Source organism: Lepidothrix coronata, unplaced genomic scaffold, assembly GCF_001604755.1.
Source record: "Lepidothrix coronata isolate B3197 unplaced genomic scaffold, Lepidothrix_coronata-1.0 Scaffold5, whole genome shotgun sequence".
Lineage (NCBI taxonomy): Eukaryota > Metazoa > Chordata > Aves > Passeriformes > Pipridae > Lepidothrix > Lepidothrix coronata.
Window position 1 is genome coordinate 2621226 of NW_016690185.1, and position 14249 is coordinate 2635474.

General features: G+C 43.3%; 1 protein-coding gene across 4 annotated transcripts in view; it reads right to left on the bottom strand.

Moving 5' to 3' along the window:
- The window catches only part of FYN (FYN proto-oncogene, Src family tyrosine kinase), a 142734-nt gene that overhangs the window by 6912 nt on the left and 121573 nt on the right, over nt 1–14249 (bottom strand). For all 4 annotated transcript variants that reach the window (XM_017829327.1, XM_017829334.1, XM_017829318.1 and 1 more), the window contains 2 exons: nt 14028–14181; nt 5225–5356 (listed from right to left, as the gene is read on the bottom strand). In XM_017829327.1, the coding sequence (XP_017684816.1) occupies nt 5225–5356; nt 14028–14181 (286 nt within the window). The remainder of the gene's footprint in view (nt 1–5224; nt 5357–14027; nt 14182–14249) is intronic.

The window sequence follows — 14249 nt, forward strand, 5'->3', positions numbered from 1 at the left end:
TCTAGGGAGACCTTATTGTGGCCTTTCAGTGCTTGAAGGGGGCCTATAAGAATGATGGGAACAACATTTTTAGCAGAGTCTCTTGCAATAGGAGAAGGGGTAATGGTTTTAAAATGAAGGGGAGTTGATTTAGATTATATATAAGAAAAAAGTTTTTTTACAATGAGGGTGGTGAAAAAACTGGATCAAGTTGCCTGGAGAGGTCATGGATGCCCCCAACCCTATGAACCTTCAAGGCCAGGTTGGATGGGACTCTGAGTAACCTGATCTAGCTGAAGATGTCCCTGCTTATTGCAGGTGGATTGGACTAGTTAACTTTTGAAAGGTCCCTTCCAACCCAAGCTATTATATGAATTCTACAAATCTATGAAAAACCAGTTTATGCTCATGATGTTTCTAGAATTACAGTTTGATCCAAGAAGAAAACATCCTGTTTCCAAAAAATGGCTTTTCCATTAGCCTTTTAATTCTCTGAGAAGACCAAAAATCAAATAACCTCCCACCACTCAGCTTTATTAATGGAGCCTCCAATAATCTTAGGATGCCACAGGATATGGCCACTTTAATGCACAATACAATAAAAATCTACTGCTTGTATGGACTGGGGACAGAAACTCAATAGTGCTTGGCTTTTCATAGAAACGTTGTAGTAACTTTAAGTTACAGGCTTTAAGAGTTACTTTAAGAGTTACTGTGACACAAAAGAGGATGTGAAGTTTCCATTTGTGGCTAAAGAAAACACTGGAAATTGCTTTGGAGTGCTCTGAGCAGCTTGATTAGATGGAGCACAACAGACGTGCAAATAGCACAGATCTGGGCAATGCTGCTCTTCCAGAAGACCAGAAACATTACTGTAACAAGGCAGAGTCCCCACATACAAAGCTAATGAGCTATATAGACTACTTTTGGCCATGTGAAGCCCAGCGAGGAGAGTGATGGTTTTAAACCACTTTATTCTTGCTTTCTTCTGCTAGGCTGAGAATGACGTTCCTTCTAGACCCAGTGCATGCTTTCAGACCAATGATCAAACTAATACAGTGCACTGAAGGGAACGGGAAAGCTGCTCCTAAGGGAAGACAACCTTTGAAGCATAATGCTGTTCTTACTGAGTACAATGTGAACCTAGTTATTTCTGTGGAAAAGTAATAACAAACTTTAAAAATCTGGAAGTCATATCACTTCATTTAGAAATTAAGGCCTGAAAACACCCAACATTTCCTTATCCTCAAAGCACCCACAAAGCTAGACTGTCAATATCTGTTCTTTGTTTTGGTTTTGTTTTTTAAAATAAGTTATCATATGCTTGGTGTAATAGATGGTACAGCATTTGTGACTAGAGCTTTCCTGCTTACAAAGAAACACACCTGATCTTATCTATGCTGTGTGCTGAGAACACATCTTTCTCAGCTCCTCATCTACCATCCATGGTGATGCTACACACACACATATGTTGGCTTGCTGATACATACTTGGCCTCAGGCTTGGGTACCATGTGCTCTCTGGCACTTGTGGCTCAGCTTCCCCCAGAGATGTGGAGGCTGAACACAGCTCCCCAGAGACTGCAGGGCTGCTTGGAGCCCAGGCTCAAAGACCTGCTTGGCCAGAGGCAGCAATGTGGATAGCACCATGGTGGCTGTCACAATAGACATAAAATGTAAATGCTGTTGATGTGACAAGTGCAGCAGAAAGCAGAAGGGGCAAGTTCAGAGGTGCTTGTTCAGTGCAACTGAGATTTTTGGCTATCCAAAAGGCAGCATGTTAAAACCCCACAAATTCTGACTGCTGCTAGAGAAATTCAGCCTCCTACTCTTAAACTCCATTAAAACAAAAAACAAACTAAAATCCAAAGGGCATTTGTCAAAGGGAAAGAAACAGACACTGAAAAAGTTCAACAAGCCGACTACTTTATTAAACTTGTCTCCTCCTCTGCCCATATCTATTTTTTATTTCCCCACTGTAATAATGGAAATATTAATCCCAGCAATGAAAATATGAATGCCTAGAAAGACCGTGAAAGTTGCTTATTTCAATCTGCTGCCTTGTGAAAAGAATAGGAAAGCATAAACCACCCCCCCCGTAAATTAGTTATCATAGTGGTCCATTATGACCACTGACAGTAAAACAGGCTTAGTTGAAACATGAACGTGAGGACACCTATCAGAAAGTTGGTCTTGCTTGTGGGAGCTATGGGGCTTGGGGCAAGGCTTGATTATGAACTCTAGCTTGATCTTCATCTCCATTAGCAAAATCTTTACTGCTCATATATCTCACCACTGCTCCAGCCTCTCTTCCAAAATGGGGCATCAGGACAGGAACTGCTTGGAAATCTTGGGGACAAAGCATGTTAAGTTTTGTCCTACCCATTCTCTTTCCCTCCTATAAACTGCCTGCTTTCTCCTTCTGTCCTCCTCATTATACTTCTCCATCCTTCTACACAAGTTTAAAACAATGCCTGATTCCAGGCACTGGAAGGCATAAGGTACAGTGACCTGGGGGCATGGGTACCACACCAGAACTAGGGTGTGTGCTATAAATAACCTCTCCAGGCATTAAGAGCTTGTCAAGCAAGAGAGCAATCCCTTTGTCTGAGGGCCTCTCCCTGCTCCTCCCCCAGCCTGCTACAAGTTGTAAGGAGGAACATCAGGACAACATGCCCACATCTGTTTCAGAAACTGGATATTACAGCAGAGTGACAGTTCACGATCCTCTTTGTTTCAAGACTGATGCTTTTCAGAGCTCGTAAATCCACACGCCTCGGGTGCCAAAGTGGCTGGCAGTGCCAACAGACTGCATTCTGTCACCTATAAGTTGTCTACTTGGGTGAAGATGCCTGAGTCTTGCTTCTCAGGGTGATTGAAATCTCATCTTTTTCTCCTTGTGCAAGCCATGCCACAATGGCAGAAAAAGTCTTGCGGGTGCATCTGAACCCTATTCCACGCCTCAGATAGGGACACGTACTCATGAAACTTTGTCCTTCCATGAGGTCCTTCCTCTTCCCAGCATGAAGCAGAAGATGGATGGTCCTTTCTATGTCAGGGGAAGATAGTCTTTTCTACAGACCTCAGGAGGCCTTTGTCACTTTGGGAAGTCTGAGCCCTCTTTTCAGCCCACATGCAAAACCAGAACCTTCTGAGAAGGCTTCAGTTCCCCTCCACTGTTGCCTCAATCCGTAAAAGCTTTCCCAGTTAGGGTCTGGGGACTGAGACTGGATTGAAATCTGTAAATACTTTGGAAATTCAAATGTAAAATAGAGGCTGCCCTTAGGTAAAACTGACAGAGGGGAGTGATGGTGGCCATGGGAATGGTTAAGGCCTCCCGGATGAGCAATCTGGGAGTCCCGGCAACAAGGAATGGCCCTGGCATAGGGCACAGGCAGTGTGTAACCAAGGCAGTTCATGACTGTCCAGAAAATTGCTGACTTTGTGATATGTAACACACAAAAAATTGCTTCCAGCTACTTCATGTCTTCCCAGTGCAGGTGGGGGAGAGTGAGCTGGAAGGACTTTTGGTGTGTGAGGGCTTTATGCAGTGAGGGATGAAGGGGGAGGACTGTGCTGAAAGAGGAGAGATGCCGCTGGTTGTCTTTGATGTGCTTAAACTGCCACATAATAAAACTGTCCAGAATTTCAGGACACAGCCCATGCCTGAGATTACTGTCATGACTCCCACAAGAAGTTATGTATTGAAAGCACTTAAATGCAGATGCAGTGGACTTTTTTCATTTAGGGAGGGAAGGAAACATTTGTGAAGTGCAGACATCCAAAGCCAACACTGTGTTCAGCTACAAACTTGTGAGTAAACATGGGGCTTAAATTGTCATTTTCATGTGAAATGGTATTTTCCCTGCATGTGTGCGTGTCTGTTTGTGCTCATGCACGTGATAAGGCAGATGGTTAAGTCACTAAGCATCTTTGCCCCACCAATATGGAGTTCAGGGGAAAAAAATCACCTTAACTCTACAGAGGGACTCATCCCTCCTACAGAAACTGTTTTCTGTTACCTCATTCTGTGGTCTCAGTCACAGCTTTGCTAAGCTGCTCACTGTTAATCAAGCCAGAATTCACTTCTGATCATGAGATGCCTTTCGGTCCCCATATTCTCTACCCAAATATCAGCTACTGGCTGTTCCGTGCTAGCAAAGTTGACATTCCTAGTGAAAGTCTGGGACATTAGTTTTGCAGAGTTCAGGCTTCTGACGTGGCATGAGATACCACAGGAAACAGAACCCCACCTTGATGCTTCTCCTGCTCAATCTGATATATGGAACTGACTGCTTAATCACAGCACAGGCCGGAACATTGAAACTGCTGTAGGGCACTTTCCATTAATTCACCTGCAGTGCATATGGCCATACAGTTGAGTATTTAGAGAATTTTTTTTTTTACAAAAAGAATAAAAGTGCAGCTATATACATCTTCAGATGCAGGGCATCCCCTGTTGTTAGTATCTGTGCAGATGAGAAAATGAAGGGATTGAATTCTTTTCTATGTAATGGACGGCTTTCACCTCACCCCTCTCCTTTTCACTTGAATGCCTACAATCTTCAGGGGGGCAACAGAATCAAAAGCTCTTTCTGCATAGGCAGATCCAATCACCCCCTCCTACAAATCTTAATCCATCGGATACTTGGCAGGGTTTCAACAAAGAGCCATGAGGCCTCCGGTTCCCCCATGCAGAGAATTTGGCCCCGCTGTGACCCTGCTATGAGCTCTGGCCTGCACACTGCAGAATTATTTTCTTTCCTTTCCGTCCCTCTCAAAAGCAAGGATTGAAATTTAAGAGTTTATAAAAAAGAGATTTGGTAATACCAGACATTTAGACTTTGTCATCAAATCTTGCAGAGAGCCAGACTGACAGAAGAAATGGAGTAAGGCCTCTCTGGGAGTTTAACTGTTGATATCTTAAAGCAAATGCAATGTTATGGAGAGCTATTTGCTCCAGAATATAGTAATTTTATGTTGCTTTCATTAGTTGTCTAGAAATTATATTAATTTAACTGAGAACAACTACAAAATTAGAAATGAATATGTTGAATTGTCCCCTTGTCATTTTTATAATGACCATTGCACAGTAGTTTTCAGTTAGAGCTGTTTCCAAGCATAGACAGAGCTTATGCATTATAACCATCCTCATTTGAGCTCAGTGAATATAAACAAATGTTCCAGTTTAAAAATATGGCTCATTCCCATTCCTTTTCCCAAGTGAAGTAGGACTGTTTTCTTACCTGGGTATGGCACTCTCCCTTTTGTTACCAGCTCTGTCAGTAGGATCCCAAAAGACCACACATCTGACTTTATTGTGAATCTTCCATACAGTGCCGCTTCTGGCGCAGTCCATTTGATGGGGAATTTTGCACCTAATGAAAGAATACATGAGTCTTAAACAGAACAGAGACAGAATCAAAGTACCAGTTCACAGGTGACTGTTGTGTTCTGCAACACGTGCAGGTAGAAAGAGTTGCAGGCAAGTGTTAACAAAAAGCTCCATGGAGTATGGTCAGAGAGGACAGGCAGGTGGAATGTGTAGGGCACAAGGAAAGACTAAGCAGGGAAGGGGTGGGTTTGTCCCACATCCCAAGAGAAGGGTAAGAAGACATTTTAATTCCAGTTTGAAATTTTATAAAATGAAAAAAAAAACCCAAGCAGTTTTAAAAACAATTAAGCCCAATATAATAAAAATTCTTTCTCCCAAAATGTTTTAAATTAACATTTCCCTGAGATACTTGCAAGTCAAACACAGTTAGCATGTATAAGCAGAAATGAGATATATTTGGAAATGTACCTCCCAGTTTCCCTGCTCAAGCTGAGCAAAATGCAAACAGACAAACATGGTGAAAACATAAATTAAAACCAAACCTAATATTTCATTAGAAACATGCAAGGACTTAAAAATAATACTGCCATTCGAGTTGCTTGGAGTGCATGATGTTGAGGCACAACTTTGGCCTATGATTTATAACTTGACAATGTACTTTAAGCTCCTGGCACTGAAAAGCCTGTAGTGCCTTAAATACGTGCAGTTCTAATGTGTTCATCCATCATCAGAGTTTGCAGAAGCCAGTTGTGGCAAGGATGGTAAGATAACAAGTCTTTAAACACTGATTTATTTGCTTTTCCAATAATTTGCTGTTTTCTTAGGGAAAATATTTTCAGTAAGACTTTAAAGAAAAGTCTTGTGGTAATAATTAACTCATAGTATGTACGAAAAAATATGCGGATATTTCCCCAGTGCCTTGTATTAACATACAGGCAAAAGAGTTGCATTGCTTATTGCTGATCCCTAGTGACAAACACTCTTCAATTTGGAAACAGACTGACTTTGACTTCACACCACCCTCTCATAAAAGTTCCCGTAGCTTTCAGGAGGAGTGTGGAAAGTGTAACAACGTGGACAAATCACTCTCAGGGAGTGAACTTATGGCACTGTTTAGAGTTCCCTGCTGGTGCTGTTCTGCCATCACACCCAGTGCTCAATGTCCCATACCTTCAGCTATACACCCCAATCTGTTCTGACTCAGAATGCAAAGTAAACATGGTAATTCTCATCTCCTTACTTAGTAAAACTCTGATGTGCTAAAATTTTTTCTGCTCTGCATATAAATGATCTTAAGAGACTATTACACAGAAACAAATACATTTTTTTTTCTAGGTAAAATTGCAATTGCTCAAGTAAGTCCCCCTAAATCAAAAGAAGCAAGACAAAGTTTCATCCCAAATGCCTGAAGTCAGGAACTTAAGTCTAGTTAAGCATCAGCACATCAGTGATTAGATTCACAAAGGTGCTGGAGGAGTTTTGGATGCCTACTCACTTTTTAAATTCTGCCTCTTTAATTTCATTGGTTGGTATGTAGGCAGGAACTAAAATTTGGGTGCTTGGCTTTGGTTTCAATCTCCCTAACTTACACCCTAACTTACACTTCTTCGTGCGACCAGTCTTAGTTTACCAGACTCAAAATTTGCAGAACTTCATCTTCCCTTAAAAATTGCCTTGGTTGTGACAGCAGTAGCCGCCATCACTGGAACCTCTGTCCTGGAAGTTGGCCCTGCTTCATCAGCACCAGCAGCCACGTGGGGTTGGCAACGCTGCTCCAGCCACCTGGGGCTCTATACCCCATGCTGATCCCTGGAAAAACTGCAAGCTGTGTGTAGCTGGTGGTCAGGTTCCCTAGGCCTGCAGTGCATGGTTTTAGACGGGCTTATGCAGGCAGCCCTGAATGTAAGGGCCAATGTCCCTTTGCTCTCTCATACGTGCAGCTGAGATAGTACACACAACCCATGCCAGCTGAACAAAGGAATAGCTCCAGGCTGGCCAGGAGCCTGAAGCCTTGAACATCAGCTGGTGGTGTATAAGATGGCCAAGCGTGAGGGTTTGCTTGTTCACGTTACATACATTTATTCAACAATTTTTCTTTCTTTAATCAGTTGTGTTTTTCTGAGAAACTTAGTCAAACCTGCTTTAATTCCCATGTGCTTCATACTCAGATCCAAAGGTAGCAATCACCTACAACTCATCTTTGGAGAAAAGAAATCTCTTCAGACTCTTTTGGGGACAGTTTTCCTGGTATTTTTGCCTTCCTCATATACTGCCAGTGTGGCTCTAGGAGACAAGTATGTGGTGTGCTGAGGAACCATAGGAAGATGAGAAGCAAGGTAAGTCCCTGAGAAGAGGGGACCATTCCAGCACACCCTTTTTTCCTGAGAGCTGGACCTCACTGGACTGTGATGAACACTGCTGGAGAAGACAACTGGTCTGTGCTGTGGATTTTTGAATGACAGGACAGCTATTCATTAGTTCTTTATGTTGTCCCTGCTGTGGATGATTCTCTGAGTAAAGCAACTAATATCAAAAATCACGTTCTGCAGTTTGTGCAGTATTTCCTGATAGATGATAGATTTGAAGTGATAAATGGGGAGGAGAAAAAGGCAGGGTTGGTGGAGAGCTTGCTAGCAGAGCCCTGCCTCATGGTTTTCTGGCCCTGCAACACATGCTGGAAGCTAGATGGTCCAAGAGAGCCTGCAATCCAGTATGGCAGAGGCATCAGTAAGGGGAGAACAGAGACCAGTGAGGACATGCCAAATTGGTCATCTGCACGTACAGTGCATGCACTGCCATAACACAAAGAGATCACATGCAGCTTGTGTGAGTGGGTGTGTTGTGTGTGTTTGTCTAACAGGGTTCCCCCCAGGGTGCTGCCTGCCATCCAATGTCTTGCACTGGAGACCGAGACAGTGCACTGCTATGAAAGCACAAAAATTCCCAAATGTGTTGAGCGCTGCTTCGAAGCCTCCTGATTGCTGTTGCTATAGGAAGCGTTCAAACAGACTAGACACTGTGCATGGCTCCTGACTGACACACACAGTTTCTGTGCTTACTCTCTTCCCAATGCACTGATTAAAAACTCCATCCCCTCCCTCTGCCCAGGCCTCAGCAGCTTATTAAACAAGATGACTTTGTGCTGCAAACAAATTACAGCATCAAATAAGCCAAATTGCCCCAGCTGACAAGGCAGCCCATCTCCTACTTTGAAGGCAGATTTTACAACATTAGGGGAGAGATTTCTCTCTTTTTTTTTTGCTGAAACCTGTTTTATTACAAACTAGCACATCAGTAACCCCATGCATAAAACCCAACCGCACACTGCATCCATCAGGTCAGGATAGCCTGTCTTTGCCCCAAAGCAAGGTACTAATCTGCAGCTTTTATCTCAGTCCTTTTTTTTGCAATGTTTCAGCCTGAGGAAAGCCTTTTTTGGGTTTCTGCACTGCTTGCAACCACATGAAACCAAAGCTGCTGATACAATTTACTGTTAGGGCAGCCAGCCCTGCCTCCTGCCTCTGAGGATTTTTGTTAGGTTCAGCCCTGTTCTTGGGACCTCTGCCTGGCTCTGCCCAGGCATTCACACAGGTTATCTCCCAGGAGGATTTCCTTGGGAAAAATCAATCCATGGCCCTCCTTTAATTCTTTTCTGGCTACAAGCAGGCCATGTGATGAGGAGTGGAGGGGGCTGGGATGATTGAGTGACCTTGACATACAACTCTCAGCATGATTTCTTCTGAGGCAAGTGAAAATCCCTCAGAGCTTTGTTTTTCTTCAGATCTAAATCTTGATGAAGCAGAAACCTCTGAAATTCGTGCCCCAGAGCCACTGCCAGCTTGATAATGATCCTGTTTCTGGAAATGCTACAAAGCTGCTTCCTCTAGTACCTTAAAACCAAAGCCGATGCAGCACCCCAAGCTCTAAAACCCCAAAACTCAGGGAGTTCTTGGGTTAGCTACCAGAAAATGCAGTGTGGCACTGAATTGCTTCTGGGACTGGAAAGGATAAGCTGCAAAAGGTAAAAATGAAGTGCTGAAGCAAGCATGAAACAGGAAACGAGTCAGCCCCAGTAGGCGATGATGAGTGCCGTGTGGGAGGGACTGTGCAATTACATTTTTTGTTCTGTGAGAACGAACATGAAATTACAAGCCTGGCAAAACATCAGCGATGAGAAGCAGGCTCTGCAGGCAGACCCCTTCCCAGGAAGAGGGGGACAAGGGGCGGAACTGCAGGTCTAAACATCCCCCTCTCTCTCTCTGCCTGTATGCCCCCCTTCCTCTTGTCCTTCCTCTTGACCTGGCCACGCTCCTTCTCATAAAGCAGATGGCAGCTCTGTAAGAGCATATCAGTGACACCCTTCCCAGACCCAGGTGGCTGGCTGTTGAGAAGCAAGAGTCCTTTCTCCTGTCTGCTCCCGGGCTGGCCCAGGGAATGGCAGGTAAAGAGCAAGAACAAAGCCCTTGACAAAGCCCTGGACACTACTGCCCGCAGTACAGTCAGTCACAAACAAGATAGATCTGATTAGCTTGTGAACAAGTCCCTACTAAAGGACTGGAAAGAGCCTGGAAGGAGGGGGAAAAAAATCCCTGTTTATTTCTAGGAAATCAAAACAAGAAGCATCACCTGTTTTTAAGCAGGGCAAGAAGGAGGTATTTCTAAGTGTTAAGGAGGCAAAAATTATCTGAGAGTTGATTTTTGAGAGAGCTCCCAGAATAGCTCTGACTTGTCTGAAAGGCATCAGAAAGATTCTTATTCTTTCATATGTGCTTGGAGTGGCACTACTGCAAGTGCTGCCAGTGTATGCAGTAGAAACATGGCCTGAAAAATAACTCTGCTCTTTTTTTTATTAAGGAAATTTTAAATTTGTATCAGCTGCTACTGCTTAGAATAGTAACAACTCTAACCCAGCAACTCTGTGGAGCACTCAGCACTCTCCACAAAAATGCCACGTGCTTGGCTCCACATAGCTGTAAACCAGATCAGTAGAAGGGTAGCAGAACTGCATGGGAAATTCTGTGTTGAAAGTGATGGGAAGTTTTTCTTTGTCCTGTAGGATATCAGGAGTTTTAAGTCTTGTCTTAGAGGACTGACACAGCATTAACACCAGTGTAAGGAATAAGACTCAGTGCCTGACACTATGTGTGCGGAGAAGATGTTGCAACAGCATCAGTCAAAAGAAGCAAGACCCAGTGGTGCAGTCTGCAATACAGTCCATCAGTGTAGCCTTTGAAATGGGCGTCACATTAACAGGCATGTTTTTCCCCTTTGATTACTCACTTCCTCTAAAAGCAAGAGAAGCCAAATGCTCATTACAAGCCAAGAACTTTTTTTTTTTGTATTATTTAATGGCAGTGTATAGCTGCTAGTCACACACTTTAAATCATTAGTGGCATGACCATCTCTTTCCTTCCTGACAATTGCTGAGAAATGGCAGTGCAGACAACGAACTACTTTTTATTTGCCTCTCATAAATCAGGAGCAGTCAGGCCTCCTTTGTTCAAACCAAAAAGAAAATAAACCAGTCAGTAAAACATTACCACCAGGCTAAGTAATACCCACACAGGTTCAGGAATCCTGCACTCTAGCCTGCTGGGGCTTAAAGCATCCCCATCTGTTTCCTTTCAAAATATTTAATCGAAGACAAAAGTGACAGTGGGGGAAGGGAGGGGGAGATCAAGTGAAGCTGGAGAAAACCACCTCTTGCCCACGCCAACAATGAGCTCTGTACTAACACACTTAAGCCAAGAGAAGGATGACTGCTGAGGAGAGAGTGACTAGAGACTTTAATCTTTGGATTTTGCAAGGAAAAACATTTCCTTTCTCCCACAGGAGCTGCCAGTCTGGAGCACTCCCCATCCCCCTCCCCTCTGCTGGCCAGGCTCTCCCGTGTCAAAATTCCCACTGAAGCAGTAGTCAGCTAGATAAACAGAGCAGTCCCCAGATGCATCTCCTTGGAGGCTGAAGTAATAGGTCATGGGAAACAAGCATAGGCAACCATTTCCTTCTGATACTGTGGTCTCCACCAAGCAATGTTCAAACTAAAGTTTAACTAAACACACCAGAGCTGAATTGCACTTGAAAAAAAATAATCCAGTGCCACATTAAAAACCATGTTTCTTCCTCAATAAATTAAAGGTCTTAGGCTCACCTTGGCTGCCCAGCTGGCTTGGAAGCCAGGTTAATTGCAATAAAGCGTAATTGAGAATGTGCTACTTGGTCAGAAAAGCACCCCTTCCTAGAACAAGCTACCACTTAATAATAAATAAACCAGAATAGAATAATGGCCAGTCTTCGCTAGTAAAGATTTGGGAAAGGTCATTAACCCTTCGAGCCTGCGCAGTGGATTTTTTAGGTGAGACACAGCGTGCGCTGAACTGAGCCCACCCTTTAATCCTGAGGTTCATCTGCCGGGGCCAAGCAAACTTGGACAGTGGCAGTGAGGTCCCCAGGATATAGGTTTGTTTAGAGTGACCTTCTCTTAGATGGATTGCCACACAGGGCTAACGAGCTCCATCTGCCCAGGGGGCTGGGAATCGAACACGGGTCGCAGCGGTGAGAGTCCTGCACCTTAACCACTAGACCACCAGAGGCCCCAAGAAAGGGTCTAAAAGACATTAGTGAAAGTAGGAAAACCTTTCTACAAGAATGTTTGTGATTACAGCTCTTTGGGTCTCTCTTTTGATGAATTCTGTAGTTCTGAAGGACTTCAGCCTGACCCTGAGGACAGTGGAAATAAGTATTGTCCATTGCCCTCAAGTATGGGAAGGATGGATGACCTCTTCATACTAGTACCATGAGATGAAGCCACACAATTCAGATCTCCAGATCATCAGCAATGCATTTTAAAAGCCAAACTAATTGTCCCTTCTCAGACACTTTTTCCTCAATACAAGTGATTTCTGCCACGAAGGAAGGGTAGGAGATACCTATGGCTACACTCCCTCTCCTTGCCAGTCCTGGTGTTATGCTTTTCTCAGCTCAAAGTTTCCCCACCCCAAATCCAGTAATTTCTGTTGTCTTAAAAATCGAAGCTTCTCCTCAATATCAGTCAGGCAGGTTTTCACAGCTTTTTTAAAATGTGAAGAGAGTGAAACTGTTCTGAGAGATTTAAACCAGGAGGCAAACAGGTCATCAGAGGATTTTCTAGGGATCAGGAGTCCGAAAAGATCTGGCCAGAAGTAGGTCACATACTTGTCTATGAAAACAAATAATTAATCATGTAAAACTATACACTGGGTAGTTTCCAAAGGGAACAAAAGACATGGCAGCAAACCAGACAGAAACGGAGATAATATAGGACACCATTTCAAAGCCATTTTGCAGACTGGATCTGTCTGCCTTGTTTAAGGAAAACTCTTCTTGTTTTACACAGGGGAAGAGCAAGCAGCCAGCTTTCTGTTTACCAGAGCCCCCAGACACTCTTATTTCTCTGGAGAGCATGATACAAGGCTATTTTTTTTCAAGCAAAAAGCAATTCCCACGCTCAAGCTGAAATCAATAGTGGTTAAGTCTCTGCATTAGTATCTGCCACAGGTACTTCAAGGACCCCATCAAAATAATCAGGCCTCACTGTCCAAATGCGAAGCAGGCAATTTTAGGGTGGATGCACCCTGTGGTCCACATCCCTGTGACTAGGTACTTCTGACAGCAGTTCAGAGGAGTGAGAACAGCATGAGAGCTGCTGCTGCTCCTAGGCCAAGGCAATGCTGGAAACTCTCTGGTTCCTTCTGTCAACACTTACAGAAAAAGTTACAGAAAGAGGTGAGCTCTTTTATAAGAATTAATGGCAAGATCTATGCTGAAACAGGGACTTTGCTCAAGAGAAGAAACAACAGGAAGGAGTAAATGTAGGTAATGAAGCACTTAGCCGACCTGTGATTTCTGGTGACATACAACAGGGTTTAGTGGGACCTTCCTTGGCTTTGGCACTGAAATGGATGGAGTGCTGTTTACCAACACATATTGAGCAAACACTAACAAAGTCCTGCCAGCAGAAAGAGAACAAAAATGTAGCTCTACAGCTTGGACCAACATCTGACAACTAAGCATGACTTGTAAAGAATGACTAACTACAAAGAGCCTGTGTCATGACACACATGCTTTTTAAAAAAAGCTACAAAACTCTTTGATACACTTTCATAGTGTATCAGTGGTTGTCTATGCCTAGCACTCTGTGTGGCACTGGAAAATGGCACTTCTATTAAAATAATGTTTTCAGTTCCCAAAGAAAACATAGTACTCTGAAAGGCAGTTCCATTGCAAAGAGACACAACTAGTTGACCTGTTCAAAATAAAGAAAACAAGAATAGCACAGCAATAATTATAGTTGTTAGTAAATACTAGAAGGCACATTATGAAAGAAATAGCTTACATAGACTTTTCTGGATTACCCCATTCAGACTTTCAAGGCTGGTAAGTAAAGTATCCTCTTTGTTATGGCACCATGAGGATCTTCATCTTTACTGTCACTTTACCAACTGTGCTCTCATCCATCATCTTTGTTTCATTTTTGTCAGTTTTTAAAGGGAAGACAACTAAATAAGACATTCTCTTTAGGACATGCATTCAGCAATGAACTTCTGGCCTAGGAGTTAATATGACCTCAGGATTTGCCAAACCCCAAAACATATGAGAGAGCTTTTCAAAGCCATGTTCAATTCTTTCCCTGTCACAAGAATGACACGCAGTGCTACATCTGCCATTGTTTTTACCTTGTCTGGCTGTATATTCATTGTCTTCAATCAGTCTTGCCAATCCGAAGTCGGCAATCTTGCATATTAGGCCGTTTCCCACCAGAATGTTTGCAGACCGCAGATCTCTGTGTATGTAATTCATTCTCTCTATGTAGGCCATTCCTGCAGCCACCTGTGAGAAGCATGAGACACAATTGGTGCATTTAAAATGAACTCAGACTTACAGGGGCTACAAAACAT